This window comes from Labeo rohita, chromosome 2, assembly GCF_022985175.1.
Source record: "Labeo rohita strain BAU-BD-2019 chromosome 2, IGBB_LRoh.1.0, whole genome shotgun sequence".
In the NCBI taxonomy this organism is placed as follows: Eukaryota; Metazoa; Chordata; class Actinopteri; order Cypriniformes; family Cyprinidae; genus Labeo; species Labeo rohita.
The window spans coordinates 22,966,017-22,991,105 of record NC_066870.1 but is presented as its reverse complement, the minus strand read 5'-3'; the positions used below and the strand labels follow the sequence as shown (position 1 = coordinate 22,991,105).

The 25,089-nt window shown below is 33.7% G+C and overlaps 1 protein-coding gene across 1 annotated transcript; it reads right to left on the bottom strand.

Moving 5' to 3' along the window:
* Positions 1-6,258: 6,258 nt before the first annotated feature.
* On the bottom strand, positions 6,259-24,757 carry kiss1ra (KISS1 receptor a). The gene is made up of 5 exons (XM_051096903.1): positions 24,299-24,757; positions 23,326-23,450; positions 18,723-18,858; positions 14,283-14,521; positions 6,259-10,126 (listed from the first exon to the last, which is right to left on the bottom strand). The coding sequence occupies exons 1-5, from the start codon at positions 24,522-24,524 to the stop codon at positions 9,752-9,754; spliced, it is 1,101 nt and encodes a 366-aa protein (XP_050952860.1). The 5' UTR covers positions 24,525-24,757; the 3' UTR covers positions 6,259-9,751.
* Between the last annotated feature and the right edge of the window lie 332 nt (positions 24,758-25,089).

Sequence of the window (25,089 nt, the reverse complement as noted above, 5' to 3'; positions counted from 1 at the left end):
TTAGAATTTATCTAAAAATAAAAAGCTTTTTGTAACATTATACACTATACCATTCAAAAGCTTGGAGTTATTATAATTTAAATTTAAATTAAATTATAATAATTCTACAATTATAGAATTTAACACTTTTATTTAGCAAGGATGCTCTAAAAGTGGTGACATTTATGTTACAAAAGATTTGTATTTTTAGATAAATGCTGTTCATCTGATTTTAAAAAATGTAAAAAAAAAAATGCTCTGTTTTCGACATAACAACAATAAATGTTTTTTGAGCAGCAAATCAGAATATTAGAATGATTTCTGAAGGATCATGTGACACTGAAGACAGAGTAATGATGCTAAAAATTCAGCTTTGAAATGACAGGAATAAATTACATTTTAAAATATATTCAAATAGAAAACAGTTATTTTAAATAGCAAAAATATTTCTTGCAGTACTTTGGATCAAATAAATGCAGGCTTGGTGAGCAGAAGAAGCTTCTTTTTTAAAAATGGTAAAAATCTAACTGTTCAAAAACTTTTGACTGGTAGTTTAACTGTATATAATACACATTTAAAAACTGTAATGCATACAAGCTGGCATAATAAAAACCAGTTTAGAAAGCGCTTTTCTTCCCTTTCTGCATTTCAGCAGAAATAAAACATTTCAGTACAAAGACAATGGTCAAAAAAGATTTAAACACTGAATTCTGAATCGATTTCAGAATACTCAGAGATGTAGATACAGACGGCAATTAAATTACCATGCAACCTTGGTGTTTGCCAAAAAACAGTAGTTAACTCAGTCATGGATTTTTACACGGATGGTGAGAGATAAACATCGACATTCTGGATTCGGACGGCAATAAAATCACAGACTTCCCCTTGTAAAGGGTGAAAATAACTTTTAAACTTTTAACTTATAACTTATAACTAAATACCTTTATTTTCCATGCACGGCGCACAAACCAAATTTATCGATAATGAAATTTGTCATTATTTTTATTATCAATGGACTTTATGTGGGATCAGTTTCACATTTAGCCTCAGTAGCCATCGCAAGTTTCGATCTGCACAGTATATGAAAATTATGAGAAATGGTATGTTTTCCACAGTAGGAAAATTGCAATACTGTTTCTGGAACACAATACTAAAATATGACAAGTAATTTAATACACTAAATTGTTATGTTTACTGTTCTTAATTGACAAATATGATAGCAAGAATTTAGTTGGAAATTACCACAGTTTACTTAGAATGCTATATTAAAAGCCATAAAAATAGAGCTTAAAGTAATGCGTTAATAAGCAGGAATTTTTCATTTTGATTTTTCACAGGCATTTTAACTGTATTTTGAATGTATGATGTGTTTTAAGCTTAAAGGAAACCAGTACCTCTTTTGTTTTTCTACAGACTTTTTGTTTTTGAGTTGCTGCATCTTTATTTTTTAACGCATTTAAACATGCATCCTCCAGCCACTTTTTAATACTATTACTAACAACAAAGAAAGTACTTACCACAGTGAGTTAAACAGTAGTAATGGAATTGCGCCTTCAGGGGGCGCAATATTAATTTTACCTCAAATAAACCTGCAGAAAGAAAAGCAAACCTCCTTCTTGCCATATGTACATATTGTTGTGTTTGAGACCATATGGGCGAGTTTATTTTTAGTTGGGTGCGCTATTGGGTTTCATTAAGGCTGCTGTGAGGGTCCCAGACGGCCCGCCCCGGTAAAGACCACGCAGTGCCAGAGGCCGAGAGTGGTTTCCTGCCCATGTTGTGACGCAGAGCGGTGGAGCACACATGCTTACATACACACCATCTCTCTCACACACAAAGAGCGTGTAGAATAGGTTCTTTGTGCTACTCTGGTGCCATGTCTCTGTGCTGACAACATTTTTCCCCTTTCAAAGAACAAATCCAACACAACTCCAGCTGCCCCAGCTTACTCCGTCTGTCTTTTTGGGCAGGCGAGAAAAGGGTCAGGAGTGAGGGAGAACCACGCCGTTCTTAAACACTTTACTTCTATTCCATCTGTGCCAAACCAGTAGCTGTGATTAGACACCGCAGGGTGTTTTAATACGCACAAGTCCCCATGGGTGTCAGGTACGGGTTAGAGGTTTTCCAGACCAGCCGCATCCTACGTCTCTGATTGCTGCCCAAAGCTTGGAAAATTAGACATCTTAAACGTCCTTGCCCTTTACCACCATTTTGAAAATATTCCCTACTGGGTGAAAGCAATTATAAGTAAATAAATATAGAAAAGCTCCTCCATGTAGACCTTTGTTTTCATTTATCTCCCTCAGTATTGGTTGTGTTTTATTTTAAGGTGTCTCTGACTCTCTGCTTCCCTCTTAGGGCACTGTATGGAATTGCAGATTTTGCTTTTCAGTGCATTTGCAATCCATTTCTGCTGTCTGTCAGAGAACATCCGTCGTATTGCTTTTGTGTGTTTTAGAATAGATCAAATGTGAGCCTGTACCAAAAAAACAGTCATAAGGATCAATTTTTTAATTTGAGATTTATACATTTGAGATTTATACATTGAAAGTAAATACATTGAATAAATAAGCTTTCCATTGATATATGGTTTGTTAGGACAGGACAATATTTGGCTGAGATACAACTCTTTGAAAATCTGAAATCTGAGAGTGCAAAAAAGGCTAAATGTTGAGAAAACCAACTCTACAGTTGTCCAAATGAAGATCTTAGCAATGCATATTACTAATCAAATTTAAGTTTTGATATATTTACGGTAGGAACTTTACAGAATATCTTTGAACATGATCTTTACTTAATATCCTAATGATTTTTGCCATAAAAGAAAAAGCAATGTATTTTTGGCTTTTGCTACAAATATACCCGTGCTACTTATGACTGGTTTTGTAGTCCAGGGTCACAAATAATCAAATAAATTGAAATAGAATATGGACGCTGACAGAATTTGAAATGTAGTAGATTATAGCGATATTAATTTTAAAAATAAAATACTCAATTATTATTATTATTATTTTGATCAGCTACAGAGGTAATTCCTATTGTGAGCAAGGTTTTAATTTCTGACTTTATTTATTTATTGGTCAGGTTAGATTATAAAATGTAATGTAACATAATATTCATTATTTAATAATCTGTGATATTTGTGAAAAATCACAAAGAAAAAGTTTTTGTCTGCTGCTAAATGTGTTAAAAATGTTTTTTGGAATATAGACATGCACAGTGAAATGTTTTCAACCATATGGATCGATATGAATACAAAGATTACATTTACATTTCCTCCTTTTAAAGGATTTTTTTGTAATCTTTATGATGGACATAGTTGTATGAGTTCGCTTACTCAGTATTTTAAGTTTAGTACATTTAACATTAAAAGTACAAACACAAAATCTAAACTCCTACTAACCTAATCTTGGAGTTTATTAACTTAATGTAATTGATTATGAATTCGTTTAGTATTTGTATAGAGTTGTGTGCTAAGGAGAATAAATATATTCAGAAAGGTACAGTTTAAGTGAGAAAAACAGAAAAAGACAAAATTGTTGATATCTCACACATGGGTCAGTAAACGTCTAAAATTAATTTTCATATTTCACAGAAAATGAATGTGTTACTCTGTCAAGAAACCTTACTGGGGACTGGTAACTGTTTGTAAAAGAGATTTTTCCTGAGCAAAAACGATTGATGGGTAAGATGATTTTGCCGTTTTCTTACTCTGCAAGTGACGAGGACAGGCAGGGGAGCGCTAATGATCTTTATCTCAGTCGTCTTGACTGTCTGTTGTAGCCTATTTTTGTCTGATTTAGTCGCGGAGACAAATGAGACAGCTATGTCTGATGAGATGTGCACAGACTCAGTGCCTGCTGAGTAGAACTGTATCAGAAGCTCCTGTGGCAGGTTCAACTTCCTCAGCTGTTGAAGGAAGTACATGCAGTGTTGAAGCTTTTTACATCCATATAAGTCTCCCACAGGTTCTGGGAGATTGAATCCAGAAACCTGAAGGATGCTGCTGACAGCGTTGTTGAGTATGTTGAGGAACTGGCATTGGAGTGTTGAAATCCAGTGTGTTTCTACATTCATTCAGTAATAATAATTTATGATTTAATAATCAAAATTTTATTGTTGTTCATAAATACTGTGGAAATACGGTGTGCAGAGTTAAAGAAAAGTTTGCAAGCGGTATTTTCTCAGCAGAGGCATATTTTCGTGTTTTAATTTCTTGTGCAATGCAAATGAATCAACACCAAATTTCAAACACACACTTCAGTGACAAGTGAGTGCACTGGAGAGTGATTACAGAGGCAGTCTCTCTGTGCCCATTGAGATGTTGAACCTCTGAATTTATTCATTGGAAAAAAAATCAAATATGTGTTTACCCCAGTGTACTGTAAGTGGACAAACTCATCATGTCAGACATAAATATATATGTAAATATAGGGCAGGGATAACTGTGGGAATCAATATATCTGACATCTGCCTCCTCTCAAGATAATGCATAGTTGTAGTAACAATCAACACCTGATCATATAAAGAAAAAAAAATGTTTTAAGCGAAAATGTCTTTTTTTCATTTATGTGCTGTCATATTTTTATTTGCAATAAATCAGTCTTGCATCAATTTAAAGAGACGATTTTATTCAGAGTTAGCATTTAAATGATGCAAATGTTTTAGAATTTTTTTTTTTTTTTTTGCTATAATTTACATTAAATGTGGATAAGGGGAAGATTTAAAATTACTTGGTATATGTACTTGTTTATATGTTGATATGTCTAATGTTTGATTGTTTTATGTTTATACCTGCATAATATATAATATAATATAATATAATATAATATAATATAATATAATATTGACATGATAAAACATTTTCATTGAATGTTGCATTTATGTCATACTGTCAGTTTTACAAAATCTGTGTTAGGAATGTAACGTAAATGATCAAATTATGCATTCAATGTAGTCCTTCATATATTTTGATATGTATAATTTTTGATTATGCTTTGTTTTTTATACCTGCATAATATAATATAATATGATATAATATGATATAATATAATATAATATAATAATATTCACATGATAAAACATTTTCATTGAAAGTTGCATTTATGTCAATACTGTAATACTGTCATACTTTATGTCATACTGTCAATTTTTTTCAAAATCTGTGTTAGCAATGTACCATAAATTATTAAATTATGTATTAAGTATAGTCTTTCATATATTTTAATATGTCTGTTTGATTATGCTTTATTTTTATGCTTGTATAATAAAATAAAATAATATAATATAATATAATAATATTTGCATGATAAAACATTTTTATTGAATGTTGCATTTATGCCATACTGTCAGTATTTCATTTATTAAATTATATATTCCATGTGGTCTTTCATATATTTTGATTTTGGATTAGATTAGATATGTCTAATACATCTAATGTTTGATTATGCTTTATTTTATTTCTTGCATAGTACTAATGTAATATAATATAATATAATATAATATTGCATTTATGTCATACTGTCAGAATCTGTGTTAAGCTGTAACATCAAGCTTTGCGCATCAAGTTTCGACATGATTCAGTTATAAACCGAATTGACGGTGAAAACTGGTGCATTGAAAGGCAAATTTCAATGGTTTAGACTAATTATTTTCTGAATAAATTAGCTAAAAGTGTCACAATTTTCCCCAGGCTCCTACACAAACATAAAACAAATGTTTCTTTTTGAGTGTGATATAATGAACAGTGACTCATTGCATCTCCCAGTTTTAAAGTGAATGAAACTATCGCAGTGCCTCTGCTCCGTTTACTGACCTTAGGCCAAGAAGAGGACAGATGCTAGTTAAAATAGAAGGACTGATTACGCACTTCCTGCCCCTTTTCCACTGATCAAGATAATAATTGGCTGCCTGTGTAGGTGGCATCATGGGGTTATTTCCATGCTATTAGTCCATCAGTCCAACTGCTTGATTTTGCCTTGCCGTTTCTCTGAGCGATACACTCTGCATGGTAATTAAACACGCATTATGCAGTGAATATCAAATATCTGTTTGATGTCACTGGAACAAGTTGAATTGGTCAAATTTATTTATGCAAATCCACAATGACTTGGTAAATACTATACATATATCTCAATGATGATCCATTTTAGACATTTTATTTAATATATAATAAATAATAAATGAATATAATAAATATGATTGATACATCCTAAACAAAAAAAAAGTCCAGTCAGATTTGAACTCATTAAGGCATTTATAGAGCTAACAGGACCATGCTTCAAGGATACTGAATAATTTATTAATGCCAAGGTTAAACCGACAGCACTTCAAGAAAAGCTTTTAGCTACTTAGCTCCGCTTGTCAAAACATTTCACAAATGCTAATGATAAGACATCTATTTCTGCTTAGGACAAAAAGTAATTAAGCAAGCTTTGCGTTAGCACACACTAGCAAAACAAAATCACACTTAATTCCTATTTGAATTCCTTCTCACTTAGCACGGTAAATAAATCTACCCTGTAGACTTCTTGTATTGCCATTTGTGCATGAAAGAGCCATTTTACCTCAATTATTACATCAAAATGATGGGTACATCTGGAAAGCCTTGGAGGATGCTATGCATTTAAATTCAGAACATTTAATACGTTAGAGCCAGTTCACGCAGAATGCGTTTTTGCACTCCACTGCGGTTTGCAATGTAAACATACGCTAGACAAAAACTCTTCGACTGTTGTTTTTGTCAGTGTTTCGTTTAGACGTCCTCAAGGGTCAAGGTACAGACAACTTAGAGCCTTTTAACAGAACATATTTTTGCATTTTACTGTGCTACTTTTCAGTTGGACGTGTTTAACTATTGTGTTCACATCTGGTGTCTTTTGCACTGTCTAGCACATGACTGCATTTCAAAAACAGTGCCCAAGTTAAAAGAACTTTTTAAAAAAATGCTTTTGGAGACCTTGGGTTATTTTTTTTCAAATTCCACTGTTTTTTCTTCACAAAAACTGTGAATAGCACCTTAGAAAAACATTATTGACCTTGTGCCGTTTTGCTTTTTCATTCATTTTGAAATTGCAGACAGCTTAGGGACCGTTTTTTCATTTCACTGTTTTCCTTTTCCTTTGTTTAATTGTAAAGTTTTAGCAGTGTGCTCATTAAAAGAAGTTAAACTTTTACCAACTGAATCTCTAGACCTTGCGTAGTTTTGTATTTTTCAACACAAATAAAGCTTTCTGTTTAAATTGCCCCCCAGACAAACATCTCTGACCACTACTTTGCACTGCTTTTTCAGCATCTTGCACATGACTGTTGTGTTTTTACAACACTGTATCAAGACACCGACAACTTGGGGGCTATTCACACAGAAAACGTTATTGCTTCTTTTCCATTTATTTTCAGAGTAAACATGCACTAAATATAAGTGTTTGATCATTGCACACACATCCAGCATTTTAAGCAACATCTTGTTCATGAAACACTATATAAATAGATTTTCGAGTTAATATAATAATAGTAACAACATGATATTGTCTGAACAAAACAGCACCAGCAATGGAGGAGGAAAACAAATACATCCTGCCTAGGGATGTGGCCGAATCGTGAATACGCAAAGGCACAAAAAACGAACAACGCGTTCTAAAGAGCCACAGTTACAGAAACAGTTAGCGGTTTCCGGCTACATTACAGTACAAAAAAATTCACTTGCCACATAAACAGAGTAAGGAGAGGTAACTGATAGGACCTTGGCAAATGATTTACAGATCCTGAGCACCACTGACAAACATAATTTTGTCAAATATGCGATAAGTACTGCTGCTACGCAGTATACACAGAGTTAGTATGTGTGATCGCGAATCTACAAGGTGAAAGTAAAACGCGAACATACTTGTGTTGGCAAGTCTGATGTTCCCCGCTTAATTAGGCTAATTTAACATTGTTGCGGGGCGGGTTGTTTTTCTTGTCCACAAGTTAGAGACGCTACAAAAACATGTATTTTACCCAGAGAACGCGACTGGGATAGTTTTGGGTTAGTTTTGAGTAGCAATTGTGCGGGTTCTGTTGTGAACACATGGCAACCCTGGAACGTACATTCAAAAGCGATTTCACTGCCTCACATATTAACGGCTTCTCGATGCCCGCAATTTATAAACAGTGCAATTACCCAACGATATAATTGCGAGGAAAAGCTGTGGAATGTATTTTTCCCTCCCATCTCCTGTTTATTATTCCCTTTAGGGGTTTCATAGTACATGCCATTTTCTTTCCAAACACAGTAATCCGATTCGGGGATTCGGGGAAGTGTAAAATATTTATAATTTATTAGGAAGTTAACAGTGAAGAGGAAACACTGATTTCTTGAGTTCTTGAGTTTTTAGATCCAAATACTGGTGCATTTGATGTCCAGTGTGCATAAAAAAATCTAATCATTAACCTAAGAATTGATATTAATTGAATAGTGAGGTACCGATTCCCGCCCCTACTATAAACGTGATGCTGGACCACAAAAACAAACAAAAAAAAGAGATTTATACATCGTCTGAAAGCTGAATAAGCTTTTCATTGATGATGTATGGTTTGTTAGGATAGGACAATGTTGGGCTGAGATACAACTACTTGAAAATCTGGAATCTGAGGGTGCAAAAAAAATCTAAATATTAAGAAAACCACGTTTAAAATTGTCTAAAGTTGTCAAGATTTTATATATTTACAGTAGGAAATTTACAAAATATCTTAATGGAACATGATCTTTACTTAATATCCTAATGATTTCTGGCATAAAAGAAACATTTATCATTTTGACCCATACAATTTATTGTTGGCTATTGCTACAAATATACCCGTGCTATTTATGAGTGGTTTTGTGGTCCAGGGTCACAAATGTGCTGCTCAGGTTAAAAGTACTATAACATAAAAAAACATGTTTCTTGTCCTTTTTTGTCATTTCATTGCCTTCTCGCAATATTAAACGCAAAAACCCATTCTGTGTGAATTGCTCCATGAAAATGGTTCTTGAGATGTTTTATGCTGCATCTTTTTTTAAAATAAAATGAATAAGTCTTGCATCTATTGTAACATTAACGATGATGTCTCTGTCATCTTCAATTCCATTCACACACACAACAGCCTTGCTGGCAGGTGCAGCATAATATGTTATGCTGTGCTCTCTAAACAACATTCGTTCAATCTTGACAAGTGGTGCACTTTGAGAGAGCCTATACCTTGTGAGTACACCTCTTCAGGTTGGGCCATGTCGTAGAATGCTCAGAATATATAAATATAACCGATGAAGAGCAGTTTGGAGCAGTGTTTCATGAGGAAGTGTGCACAGGGAGGTGTCGTGTACATGTCAAACACAATAGATGAGTCAACAGTTGCCATGTTTGATTTAGTCAACATCCTTTCAGGCAAGCTCCTACACATCTCCGCTGGCAGAACATCCGTTTGGTTCCCCATCCGCGAACGTACGCCCTGTAAAATGATCTTTCCATCCAACTTTTGAAAACGCAGGCTCTCGTAGCACAGCAGGGCCAGCAATAAGAGTTGAACCTCTTGGTTTAGATGTTGGATGTAAATATCAAATAATACAACTTAACTCCAGCTGTAATTATAACCGTAATAATTTACGTGCACGTTTGCAGTTCTTTGCCCTTTCAACCACATTACAATTTTTTCACAAATCAGTGAACTGAATATAACCCCTGTTTATAGGGGAAGCCTGCGCTTCAGCAACTAGACAGTTGGCATGAATTCATGGTTGAGGTGTCATCTGCTTTCATTTCCTCTCTGTGTTGCTCTCCTCCGTTGCTACGAACTTTATTTCTGCATTGGCGGTGCGAGAGGCGACGCTGCTGTCCCTCACTTTGTGTCTGAAGAGGAAGGGGAAGGTCTTCCTGAAAGACTTGCGGAAGCTGGCGCCCATAAAACCGTAGACAATAGGGTTGATAGAGGAGTTGGCATAGGACATGCAGTTAGCCCATGTTTTGATCTTGTATGTTGCGTAGTTGGCCTTGAAGTTGGGATAGAAAGACTGGAACAGGACAAAGATCTGAATGGGACCCCAGCAGATGGTGAAGAGAACAACAATGACCACTACCATTTTGGAAATCTTACTCCTGATGGAGATGGTTCTCTCTGAGAGCAGGTGGACCTGAAATAAACAAGGTTTTGATACGGTTATAGCAGGCAAATGGGTCTGAAATGGGCTTTCAATAAAAAAAAAAAGACATATTAAAGAAAAGTACATATATTTAGTGACAGCGCTCTGCAAAAGTATTAACAAGATGTTAATGAGAGAAGAAACTTTATATTTTTTTCTGTCTGGATATTATAAAGAGATTTATACATCCATCTGAAAGCTGAATAATAAGACTAGTTAGAATAGGAGGGTGCAAAAAATCTAAATATTGAGAAAATCTCCTTTAAAGTCCAAATGTAGTTCTTAGAAATGCATATTAGTAGTCAAAAATTACGTTTGATATATTTACGGTAAGAAATTTACAAAATATCTTCATGGAACATGATCTTTACTTAATATCCGAATGATTTTTGGCATAAAAGAAAAATCAATCATTTTGACCCATACAATGTATTTTTTTGGCTATTGCTACAAATAAACATGTGCTACTTAAGACTGATTTTGTGGTCCAAGGTCACATATATTAAAAATGCTACTCATACAGACAACTTGAATATCCCCCTTTTTCTTTTTTTTTTTTTTTTTTTTTGATGAAAACATTTTTAAATTAAAGTTAACTTTGATATTTTTAATGGGATTTAAATAAAAAATAAAAAGTCTAAGTATACTGCAATTGAATGTCTCATTAAAAAGTAATGTTGACATATGTAGTTTGTAGATTTGAAATATATATAAATAGTTTCGTTTAAAATATTATTAATATTGTAAATCTATGGTATTTGTTTTATTTTTATGGTAATATATATTTAAAAAAAAAATTTACACCAATTAATTGTTGTTGAATTGCTTTTTTTTTTTTTAAGTATGTAAGCAACATGAATACAAAGATTATATTTCATCATTTTAAATATCCTTATTTATCACTGATCCTTACATATTCATACAATACAAAACCACACTATGCTGTCCCTAGTAAAATATAATAGATTTAAAATGCATTTATTTTATACTAAGTATAGTTCAAGTCTATTAACATATTTACTGATGAGACTTACAGATATAAAAATTGTAATTAAATTTGGAGTACTACTTAAGCACAATGCACATTTCTTAATATTAAGTCTAAAACATTAATGCTTTAATGTCACTATTGATGAGGATTGTATGACCTTTAAATAATATCAGTCTAAATGTAAAATATTTAAGGTCTACCTAAAGTATACTTACAATAGTTCCACTTTAGCACAATCAAATATACTTAAGTATATCTTTAGTTGGACTCCAGCACTACGTCTGCATAATTAAAGTGCAAAAGTACAAAATTAGTTGTTCCAATTTAGTAGACTTTAAATATGCTAAAAGTACAAATGCAGAGTATTTTTATTAGTTACATAATGGGAATGTATTTGTAGTATACGTAGCATGAAATAAATGTATTTTAGATATATTTTAGTATATTTATTTTTCACTAGATAATGAAACACTCACAATTTCTGTTGTAAAAACAGTTGAGTCTGATCTCTAAATTACTAAATTAGCCAGACTATTTTCTACTTTCCCACAGTTCCATCATTAATGTGAATCTTTTGGCTTTGAAAGTGAACAGTAAAGATTGCAAAGAATTTGCAGTGAAGATAAAGTGGCAAAAAAAAGACAATATGACACAAAAGCATTAATTAGGAAAAGGGTACAAAACAAAATCCAAATTTGATTCTACAGCAGGCACTGCTGCTTCAATTATATCTAACCCCACAGGAACTCCAGAGTTTCATTCATCAAATCTCTTTACAAGAAGAAAAAAGAACTGCAATACCGTGTAAACACCAGCTGACCATGAAGCAGTATGATGACTCAGGAGATCTGAGTGAGTGAGAGGTCAGTCAGCTGTAATATGGGAGAAAATCTTTTTTTCCCCAGATATGATAAAGCTTTTAGGAGCTTTTAGGCTGGAATTCAAAGCGAATGTGTGGCAAAGCTAACACTGCCCACGTATCAAACAGTCTCGATATTTACAGAGAATTGTGGTGGTGGCAGCATCAAGCTGTGAGGTGGCTTTTCATTATCAGGGATAGGTTTTCTTGTCAAAGAGAAAAACTGACTGTGCAAAACATAAAAAAATACTGCAAAACTCAGTCTAATAACAAATTTGTGCACTGCTTAAATATTGGGAAGCATATTTTCAACGTGGCTGTGTAATGTGTGAAGTCGTGGATGCAAGAGCAGAGCTAGTGCAAGATGAGCATTTGTGGTTCGAACGTATATGACATTGGGATCATGTAGATCCCAGTGTAGATCCCAGATCCCAGATTCCTCAGCTGGGATCTACATGATCTACTGATCTGGAGAGAACTGACCCTTTAAGTGAATGACATATGACGTCATTCCATTTCTGTTAAAAAATAAGTCATTGCTTGTTTATGTTTACAGCTCATTTTACCTTCTTGCGTTCAGATCTTTTTGACCCATATTTTCTATTTTGTTGTTGTTGTTGTTGAAAATTTAATGTAATTGCATGGGACTAAAACTTACTGACTTTGGTGACGCAGTGTGTGTGTGTGTGTGTGTGTGTGTGCGTGTGTGTATATAATCATTTGTACTTTCTGAGGATTTTCTTTCCCACCTTGTTACACTTGTGGTGTTCCCGGTCAAAAAATGCCTGGCTTATAAAAAAATTGCTTCTAAATGACTCACTATTCTGCATTATGTAATCCAGAAACTAATTCTTACACAAAACGTTGCCTTTGAGGTTATGAAGGTTTCGACAGCGCCTGTGTGAAACTGGACCACACCTTTATCAGATTTCATATAAATATAGAGGAATAAATATTATATTTTTATAATAAATATATATATACATACACTACCGTTCAAAAGTTTGGGGTCAGTACATTTTTATTGTTTCTTTTTTTTTTTTTTTTTTTTAAGAAATTAATACTTTTATTCACCAAGGATGTATTAAGTTCATAATTAAAAGTTTATTAAAAGTTAATAATAAATAATTTACATTGTTATAAAATATTTATATTTTGAATAAACACTGTATTTTTTAAACTTGTTATTCCTGAAAGAATCCTGAAAAAAAAAAATCACAGGTTCCAAAAAATATTTGGCAGCACAACTGTTGATATTATCCAACATTGATCATTCTAATAATAAATCCGCATATTAGAATGATTTCTGAAGGATCATGTGACACTTAAGACTGGAGTAACAGCTGATAAAAATTCAGCTTTTCATCACAGGAATAAATTCTATTTTAAAGTATGTTAAAATAAAAAACATTATTTTATATTGTAAAAACATTTTGCAATATTACTGTTTTTTTTCTATATTTTTAATCAAATAAATGCAGCCTTGATGAGCATAAGAGACTTCTTTAAAGACTATTACAAGTCTTACTGACCCCAAACTTTTGAACGGTAGTATATATATATATATATATATATATATATATATATATATATATATATATACACTGCCCTCCAAAAGTTTGGAAATGCCCTAGAAAAGTGGGGTTTTAGACAATATTGGCATGAATCCTTTTTAATTTGTGATAATTTTGCACTGATAAGGGACAACACAATATACAAATTTTCGATTCATCAAAATATCCAGCTAGTACAGCTCTGCATAATCTGGGCCTAAATTCATTGTATTCTAAACTTAATTGGCAATCAATTAATTTAATGTATTTGCACCAAAAAATTATAAGGATTTATGCTGATATCGTCCAAAAACCACACTTTGCCAGGGGTGTTTCCAAACTTTTGGAGGGCAGTGTACATTTTTAATATATATTATAAATCTATAATCTATTTTATTAATAATATTTCATATTAATAAAGTGAATTGTATTAAATTTTTGAAATGTAGCATTTACAAAATAATCTTCAAATTATTTATTTATTTTTTATTTATTTTTTATTTTTTTATTTATTGGAAGGCGCTATATACAGTATCATTGGCCTTAACTGATTTTTATCTGACCTTGTTAAATAAAGGTTACTACTACAACTACTTTATATCTTTACTTTTCACAAGAAAAAAGAAGAGGATATTTCACAACCTCTCAGAGGATATACACCTAAATAATAGATTAAAGCACATATAGCCTTTCATATCCATTCAGTGGAGTGTCATCATTGATGGTTGTTACCTACGATCATACCTGATGGTTGTTATCCACTGGTTCCACAGAGGCTTGTCCCACTCTCTTCAGCATGAAGGAATAACAGAAGGAGATGGTAATGACAGGCAGTAGATATACGGCTATAAACTGATAGAGGATGAAAGCTTTCTCGTGGGTCTTTGATGGAAACCTCTCCATGCAGTATTTTCTGGGTCCGTACCAATAGCCGTCCTCAAGCCTCTGGTACAGGAAGATTGGTATGGAAAGGATGAAGGAACCTTGTTGCATTAGAGAAGGGAAGATGAGAATTTTAATGCTTGTTCATTTTTAAACTTCTGGGTTAAATGCAGTCGAGTCTGGTCTTGCACTTACATTGAAGTGGACATGTTTAAAAGAATAAATGCAAAGCATGAATTTCTACTAAGGCATTTACATTAATTTTTGAAGAAAAAGTTATAGAAAAAAAGATCTAGAGTTGTCTAAACCTAGTGGGACTACTTTTCCAAGTGGATGGACTTCTGGTAATTGCATATTTTGGTCTGTACAACAGGGGCGGACTGGGACAAAAATTCAGCCCTGGCACTGTAGCCACACCAGCCCACATTACCACACCAACACAGCCCCACCCACAGACATGCACATTCACTACTTATATTGGTGTACAGATGGTGAAATAATATAGCAGTATATAGCAGTATAATATGTAATAGATATTTAAACATTTAATGTATGTGACTGGAACAAAAACAACCCATTTATAACAAATTTATACATACAGTAAAAACTAAATAATAATAATTAGTATCTTTATTTGTAGAAGTTTTTCTGATTCCTTAATTTGTTTATTCTAATTTGTTGTAGACCACACATACACACCAACCCACATGGATACCCCAAAGTGATTGTTAGCACTTGCATGCTCAGTACTTGTTGGAAACTTTGTGGAAAGAATAAAGTAAAATTCTAGTTTTGAATAGATGAACACGACTCAGTCAAGGGAGAACATAAGCAAGCCAATGTCTCATTTTACATTGACTAACTATTGCATAGATATATTACACTATTGCCTGTAATATAAGTCTATGTTCTACCCTACCTAAGGATTAATTACATACTGTAACCTATGCATGTATTTAATGTTTTACTTTAAAGACTAGCTATGTATTCAGAGTTCCCTACAAATGCCTACAGTACTATGGCTATAGCTATAGGTTCTTTTGCACGTTAGACTATATTGCTAGTAGCATACAGCAGTCTGTATACCCTAAATCCCACGTTATCTGCTGATAATGACATTTTAAAATGTACGGGAGTTCTGCGCTAAGCTTACAACTGTTAAACACAGTGTAGGTTACTGTCAAAAACTGTCAGAAGTAGCGTGAATGGCGTGAAAATTACTTGGTATATTTTAGTATAATGACTTAGAAGTATATTTTCGGTTTTCTTCTTACCTCCTCTACCGCGCTACTGTCCTCCGATGCAGCCGCCGAATTTAAACATTTCGAGAATATTTCAGTTAATTTTATGCATTTGGCAGCGTCTGATTTTAAAGCCCTTTTTTTTTTTTGCTTTCTCAGAGCTTTTTGGCACCGCCTTTCCTTTTTTTACGGTCCATCTCTGACAATTAGCTTGTGTTTCACTTACTGTTTGACATTCTTGCCACATTTTGATACTCCGCGTAACCTCTGATTGGGTCGGCCCATCTCGAAACCAGCCGGCCGTCGCCGATTGGGCCAAATGCTTAACATTTATTATTATTATTATTATTATTATTATTACTATTATTATCATCATCATCATCATCATATTCACATCTTGCAAGAGATAAGCTGCCTGCATGTAAAAACAATACATATTAAAAAAAAAAAAAAAAAAAAAAAAAAAAAAAAAAAACTGACTGGCCCACATTTAAAAAATGGTCCGGCCATTCTGGCATTTGCCAGAATTGCCAGATGGCCAATCCGCCCCTGCTGTACAATATTACAAAATACACAAAAAGTAAAGTATAAAAATATATAATATAAAGGAAACAGCTTTAAAAGCATGAAATCTCTATGAATCCTTTTTTACAGTTTCTTATATGTATATTTTACTGTGTGTGTGTGTGTGTGTGTGTGTGTAAGCGCTGTGTATGAATACTAAATAGATCAGACAAACAACGTTGAAAAGAATAGAGATTCTTTGGACTGATTCACACAGAATCCATTTCAGCAGTCTTGTTCCTCCACTTTTTAATTGTTTTTGTACACTATATATGGACTAGACAGTTGACAGTTGTTCCATGTCTGGCTGCATCTCGCGAATGAGTGCCATGTTTTTAGACACTGTGTCATTTTGAAAATTTTTTTTTTTAAATCTCGTCTTGAGACGCTGCATTCATTTCCAATGCTTTTGTCTCGCATAAAGAACTTGTTTTATATAAATGGCCCCATCACACAAAGACGTTTTATTGTAAACTTTCCCCATAGATTTCATTTGCATTCCTTTTGGACCATTCACACAGAACACGTTTTGCATTTAAAAACACAACACAATGAAATAAAAACAGAAGGTCTAGAGATGCTGTCCGTCTAGTGCAAGTTTACATTAAAAAAAAGCAACACAGTGAAATATAAAAATGTGTTCTGTGTGTAAAGCAATGGAACTGAAGGGTGAATTAAACTAGGATAAGATGTATTTATGTTTGAAAAAGTAAACTAATTATTGCAATTATAGAGAATATAGCCTGGTGTTTGTTATATGGGCCATTCTACAAAACTGGTGTTCTGTTATCTGTTAAAACCCACAATAATATATAAAATATTAGTAAGCCTAATATATTTAAAATCATCATTTATTGGGTACTTTCAATTGGGAGGTGGCTGTCCCAAATCCTAACCCCTACATTTCAACTTATGAAAATAATATCGAAAGAATTTTTGTTAGTTAGACAAGAATATCTTCGATTGAGCAATTGAAGTGTTGTGTTGCTGAATGTAATAATGAACATAGTGCTCGTCATTTACTCCCGACATCCGACCCTTAGATGCAGTAGATTACATTTGTTTGTGAAGGGAATGCGCCTCCCGATCTACATATATCTGTTTATGTTCGCGCAAAGCATTCGTGATCAAGCTTCACTTACAGCAGAAGTGAGTATAAGGGTTTTTTATGAATCTTTACGATCGTCTTTCCTAATAACGTGCTAGTTAGCAAGTTTAGCGGCTAAACGCGGCTAAAATAAACAAGCTCGTCACTCCACAGAGAGAAGAGAGGGGCGGGGCGAGCAGAGCTCATAACATTTAAAGCAACCTCGACCAGAACAGGATGATTTTTGCAGAGCTGATTTTGACAAGGTAAAAAGGGTGTTGTTTTACACAACCATTGAGAATTTTTAACCAAAGTATAATATAGACTTTTCATTAAGACCCTAAAGAATCATATCACTCCCGAACACTTTTTTTTTTTTTTGCAATTAAGCACATTTTTTGGGGGGAGTTATTTCATTACATTTCGTTTTTATATGTGCACAGTTGTTCAGAACTGTGCTAGCTAACCATGTGCTGATTAGCATCTTTGAGCTAGATTCAAAAGTATCTAAAATTATCACTACCGAAACATTTGGTGGCATTTCGGTAGTGCCATCTTTGTTTATTGGGGTATTATCCCATAAAATGTCAATACTCGAAACAGTCTCGACTGAAAATGTCATTTTTTTGGTAGTGACAAAAGGGTCCTCATATTCGGGGGAAATTAACAAAATTTTTGAACAGTTACGCAATTTTTTTTTTAGTATTTTAGTATGTTTTAGTAGTGTTTTAGTTTGAAAGTTACATTTCTGTAATGTGATGTGGATGCTGCTGTCACTACCCAAAATGTGCAGTCACTACCGAAACATGGGATGTTTTGTCAAACATAAAGTATACTAAATTATCAGATAAGATGTTATGAGGTTCAGTGTATAATATATTCAGACTAATTAATCCTTAACTTTGAAATCAGTATGATCACTTCTTGCCTTTTACAAAGGAAAACTGGATTCAAAATACAACAAATCTCATAAATTAAACTTGAAATATTGTTAAAATGTAACTGTTATTGATTTACCTCTGAAAAGAAATGTTAATAAAATAGCAAAAAATATATTTACAATGTAAAATGCAAAATATTAATATCGCAATATAACCCTTCTAATTACATTATTATTACTGTGTTTCAGTAGTGACAAATTTGAGGAGAGGACAAATATTCTAAAACTTTCTGAAAATATAATATGAGAATTAACTGCACAATTACCGGAAATGTGCACCTTGGATATTATACAAATTGCATACATACACATTTTTTGGGAAAAGACTGAAACGTTTCCAACTCTGACTTTGGACCAGTTCTATAGAATGGCCCATATTTGTTGAGAAAGTGTCATTTTAACAACATTATAACATATAATCTGTCTTTATGTTTTGTGTATGTAATATATAATTGTACTAAATGACTTACCGATCCAGATACAGATGCTAACAATCATTGCGACACGAGGGGTTCGATGGTGCAGGGATTTCAGAGGATATACAGTCACATAGCAACGGTCTCCGCTCATTGCCGTAAGAGTGATGCACGTCGCCTGTACGGTCACCTACACATCACCAAACCTTTTGTTATCATGCATTCATATCATTATCAGTACATGCAAGACAGACACGCTCCAGAGCACTAGAGTAAACACAAAAATTGGATTTAACTAATCTAAAATCTAACACATCAAAGACACATCCGCATAATGCTTTCAGTACAGGCAGGTCTTTAGCTCATCGTCTTTTGAATTAATTCTAGACACACAAAAAAATAGCCCCATTCACTTGTGGTTTTGTCTGGTGAATTAATTGAACTGAAGTGCCTGATTGCTCATCTTAAATTAAAAGAATCAGGTAGGAGGAGAGGCTTTTGAGAATGAAGTCAATCAATGTGGCGAGTATTTTTATGCAAGCTTAACTATCCCTTAGCTCTTTGATGCAACAGGTGTGAACAATGAGCTGTTCCATCCCATCATCTTTTGTGTGAGGTATCTAATGATTAAAAAAAAAAAAAAATCAAGAGAAGGACTGTGTGTCCTGCAAGATAAGCTTCACAGTGCTTTTGGACCAAACCTGTACAAAGAATACAGGATTAGGAATGAGCAAAACTACAGCTAAATTTATGCCGTTACTCCTCCCACATCAATTGTTTGGTGTTTGTGTAAGCTGTTCATTTGTTCAGTAATTAAACACAGCTCAGAATCGGACTTGAAAATGAACAGCAGACTTTTTCTTAAAAAATAAAAAATTATTTATTTATAGTTGCACTGCAACATTGCTTATTTAAGTGACTTCACTTCAAACTATAGTTGAAACGAGTAACTAGTCATATGTTTGATGGGTTTGGCATAGCATTTTCTTTTCCTTTTCTGTGTTTGTAATGCTAGCTTTTATAAACATACGTGTCCTACTTTTTTAGTTTGGCCGATGTAGTCTCTCACGAGGTGATGAATAAAGATTGACTCACATCTTTTATTATCTACATGAAATAGGGGATGAATCATAATGTTGAAATGCCACACAAAAAGAAGTTGTTCCTTCATGTACACCCAAATGTAAAAAGAGATTGTATTCCTCAGGGCATTTCTGTTCAGTGATGGTTTTCTGTTTTGATGTATATTTTGTGTATTTATACAGTTCTCAGAGGATTACTCTTTTATGCATTGCTGCAGTGAGAACGCTGTTGTTTGGAAAGCTTTGAAGCTTGTCAAGCTACAAGTTACTGTTTTAAAGTATAGCTTTACTATAGTAGCTTGGGAAACTAAGTTACAGGTTGCTAACAGAAAGTAGCTTACTATACTGAAGCTACTTAAGACAATGTCTATCTTAAATTAATTTAATCAGAGCTATATTTTTTCTGCCCAAAACCAAGGGTTTTTAAATGAGTCTAGATTACGATGATTTACAGTATTTATACGTAAATCAACTAATACTAGAATATCTCAGCTGAAAACAGATATCAGTGTTTAACTAAACATTTCACTGTAAAAAGAAACAAAATGATGCAGTACCTAGTAACTACTGTCATGCTACTGAAAAATGTAGTCAAGCAGTTCTTAGTGTTGGGGAGTAACTAGTTACATGTAACAGAATTATGTTATTTCATTACAAAATAAATGTAACTGTAAACTGTTACAGTTACTGAGAAAAAAAAATGTGTAATTAAATTACAGTTCTGAAAATGTTAACAACTACTTGCATTCCAAAAGATGAGACACCAATGTTTCCCAGTTTAGGAAACAGAATAGGACAAAAAATTTTGGGTTTGTGTATAAGATTTTTTTAATTAACTGTTGAATAGTGTAAGTGTTGAGTAGATTAACCCTGCTTTCTTTCAATGTTTGAAAATGATTAACAATTTAGAAACATTTTGAAAAAAAGTTGAAATTTAGAAAAGTAATCAAATGTAATCAGTTACAGTACTTCCAGAAAGTAATTGAAATGGTTACTTATTACATTTGAAATATAGTAACTTGTAGACTGTAACCTATTACATTCATGAAGTAACCTTCATGAATGTAATAGCTACTTTTAGTTTCTTACCTAAAAAAACAATAGGGGGCGCTAGAACTTTTAGCCCACATTCCCATTGGCTAGTACTATTAAAATATTTAGCTTTGCTGACTTGCATTAAAAGCAAATTTCACAATAGTTTTAGCACCTAATATCATTAAAATAAATTTTAAAAAAAAACAGCAGCAACAACCTGATCTAGTTACGAAAACGTATCTGCGCCATGTATGTTTTGTGAGATATACGATGTGAAATGTCCACTGAGTGGCGCTAACGTTTTTTATTCCATGGAACAGATGAACGTACATATGGTACATTTTATCTGACATTGGTTTTGTACACATCACAGCAATTCTGACTTGAAATGTCCGTTGAGTGGAGTTATAACTCTAATGCCCTGTGACATTTTAAAATAACGTACCATTTGCATTACACCTAAACCTACCCGATAGTATGAACAAAAGTGAATGTGACGTAAAAATGCAATTGCAAGCATGCCGTTTTAGTTTGTTTTTCGATCTCTAATCTTTCAGCTCTTTTATCATGATTCATGTTTTTCACAGAATTCGTACCCAAGGATTCCGGGTCCTATGTCCAATTCTGTGCTAGCTGGCTACTGAGCAAGCTTGTTACATCTGGTGTTGTGCCCATTTTCGACCCCATGCCAAATTATTACGCTCCCTCGTTGAAATCACTAGAACTTTTAGCCCACATCCCCATTGGCTAGTATTAAAATATTTAGCTTTGCTGACTTGCATTAAAAGTAAACTTCACAAGTTTTAGCATCTAATATCATTAAAAAACAACAACAACAACAACCTGATCTCATGTTGAGAACTTTTTCACAAACACGTGAAATACGTAGTGCCATGTACGTATGTATATGAAATGTCCACTGAGTGGCGCTAATAGAGTGTCTGTTTTTCCCCAGAACAGATGAACATGCATATGGTATGTTTTATGTGATGTTGGTTTTGTATGTGTCATCAGTTCTGACTTGAAATGTCCATTGAGTGGCGCTATAACTCTAATTCTCTGTGACGTTTTGAAATAACATACCATCTGCACTACACCTAAACCTACCCGACAGTGTGAACAAAGGCGAATGTGACGTAAAAACACAATTGCAACACAAATGCTGTTTTAGCTTGTTTTTCAAACTCTTATCTTTCAGCTCTTTCATTGTGAGTTATGTTTTTCAAAGGATTCGTACCCAAGGTTTCCACCCATTTTCTGAACATGTTTTACCGCCTCTAGTGTTCATTTCTGTTGGAAACTACTGTGTTATGTACCTATTGGTATATATTTTGCGTCTTGTAAAAAAGTTCCCACAGTTACATTTTCGTCATGAGTTTTTTTTATCAGGTAGAATAAAAATGTTAATGCTAGTTTTCATTTAAAATTAAGTACCACCTACACTAATCCCACTAATCTACCCTAAACCTAACCAATAGTGTTCACAAAATCAAACGTGAGATAAAAGCGCATTTGCTGAATGTACTAGGTGAGCTACAAAGGAAATTTACTGCGTCATAAGCACAAGCTATTTTGTACATACAGAGCTTGTTATGTGCTGCAGACGTCAAAATGTATTAGTTTACAAATCATGCATTGTGGTAAAGTGTTTTGTAGTCATAACATGGACAAGGAACCACATAAAAAAAAAAAATATATATATATATATATATATATATATATTACATTATTCGATAATCTGCCTCTGAAATCATAATGAGTGAAAAGGAATAAATGTTGTTGAAAACTGCAGTGAATATGTATATGTACTCTTTTTTTTGTTGTTGGAGTTATGTAAAAATGTCGGCAGATGTTTTTTTCAAATAGTCTAGGTTGCTTTTTACATTTTTTTTCTAATCAGAGTTCCAAGAGCAGCATTGTCTCTGCCAGACAGTCAGAATGTGTTTATCCAGGAACATTGATTGTGAAATAGGGGTGGAAATCAGAAACTGCAATAATTAATCCGTATGCACCTCTTATACCAAAGCAACCACTTTTGTTTTTCGAATTTATACTTTATAATGTATATTTATAATTTGTGTTTCTACACAAACTCAATCTATTATTACATTATTATTAATGTAACTGTTTGGATATGGATATCTCACTGCCGAAACTTGTGCAGGGCCACACAAGTGCTTCTACCCAGTACAAGTCAAACATTTGGTCATGAATATTAATTAAGTAACATGACTTGAGCTAATTAATTTCATAGTATAATATTTCATATTATAAGTCTAAATCGGTGTACAAATTCATTTATTGCTACTGGGAGACATTGGGTATTGAATACGTGGGGTATACTGAAGTCCAGAATCCTATAAGCATTGATCTTTACACATTTATTCCTCTTGCTTTCCACATCAAAGTGATTTTGTTGGTATGGGCATTGTCCTCAAAAATATTGTGGGATGACGCAGCAAACACATTTACACTACACAAAAGAAAAATATCGTATTTTTAACAATACAGCGTAGTGTTCCCTGAGGTTCTATTCTTACCTGTTGGAGAAAAGCAACAAATTTACACATGAAGTCCCCGAATATCCAGCCAGGCAGTGGGTAGAGGGTAGCAGTGAACGGCACGCAGCACAGCAGGAAAATGATATCAGTAGCAGCCAAGTTAGCTGAGGAATTAAGCATATGTGTTATGGACGATCTGTTTCATTTGAATAGAAGGTGTGGAAAAAGTGAAGGTGGTATTACTGATCTCCTAGGGGTACAGGGATTCTGTCAATGCTCAAAATCTGGTGAAGTCAAAAATAATTGGAGACAGAAATGGTGGAAAATGCGAGGTGAAAACGCAATGAATTAAATGCATGCACTGACAGCAACACTGAAAATCAATCTGAGCCACTGCGTGTGATCTGACTTTATTCCTTCCACGCTCCGAATGATAAAATTCACTAAAAGTACAAATGCAGTACAACTGCTGAAATACCAACATGTAGGCTTTGAGTGATTTTTTTTTATTAAGTCATTCAAGTTCCTTCAATTTTATAGCATTCCTAACCTCAAAATCTTGCTCAAGAGGTCTTTGTGCTATGTTCCTTAAGGGAATGAAATAATTCTTAGCTACATGACAGTACATCATTCTGCAACTAATGAATCATACACCACAAATATATTACTAACACAGTCAATAAGACTTGAGGTTGAACTCTAGTGTGCTTTGCTGCAATTCCTGTGCAAAATTAGATTAATTTGACTTTATATGTTGTAAAAAAGTACTAAATAATCCTATAAATGACTAAAGTAATACTTTACATAATAATAGTAATTTATTTGTCTAACTTTTTATATGTAAAATTCAGCTTAAAATGCTTTGTAGGTCTGAGCATGAAAATATATTTACAAAAGTAACAAAAATGATAATAAAACAGTTAAATAATTCAACAAGAAGATATAACAAAATATAACAAAAACAAGTTCCAAAGGCTTTTTGCAGAAAAAAAGGGTATTGGCTGCAACTTACCAATATAAAAGTTAGTGGCGGTCCTCATTTGTCTGTGTTTGGAGATGACATAGATCACTAGTGAGTTTCCGATCAGCCCTACTAGCATGATGAGAGAGAAGAAAAGGGGCACCAGCCAAGCATCCGTCAGGAAGGGGTGCTCCTCGTCCTCTGTATCCTCCATGGAGGAGTTTCCAATGGAGCTGTTCAGCAGTTCACTTGAGTTCCAGTCTTCACTTGGAAACATGATTTTAGATTTGTGAAACACCTTGAAACAAGATGGAAAAAGTAAAGTTTCTTCTGTTTGGCAATGACAAAATCCTCATGCCCACCAATCCAATTAATTTTCTGAAAAAGCCGTCTGAGTCTGGTGTTTTTTCATAAACTTCATGCTAGTCACTGAGGCAGTTTTGCGGGTATTCGAGGGAGACGATTGCTGCAATTTCTCTTCAGCTCTTTGAAAAAGGAGCCCTGCGAGCAGTATCCACTCAAAGGCAGAGTGGATTCACTCCTATTGGCTTTATACACAGCCTGCACACACGTGGGCTACAGAATGATTGTAGAATGAAGAAGCACTGATGTCAGGTCGCCTAGCAACAATTTTCGGGCTCTGTCTCTCTCATTCCACCGCTCTGTGTGCAGAGAGAGCAAAATATAAATGTGGTATTTACCCTGCAATATATACACATAGCCTAAAGATATGCAAACCTCGCAATCAATGTGATTCAATTTGTTCTACTATCACACCACATATAATTCTAACCTAAAAATTACTGGCCACAGCATGGAAAGACACAATTACTGGTTATTGG

What these genes read in the sequence shown, in the direction of transcription:
- kiss1ra (XM_051096903.1), bottom strand. Translation starts at nt 24,524, where the DNA reads ATGTTTCCAAGTGAAGACTGGAACTCAAGTGAACTGCTGAACAGCTCC. An exon ending in TAGCATCTGTATCTGGATCG is followed by an intron (nt 14,522 to 18,722) that starts GTAAGTCATTTA and finishes TAATGCAACAAG; the next exon opens with GTTCCTTCATCCTTTCCATA. An exon ending in CAGTGGATAACAACCATCAG is followed by an intron (nt 10,127 to 14,282) that starts GTATGATCGTAG and finishes TGTTTATTTCAG; the next exon opens with GTCCACCTGCTCTCAGAGAG.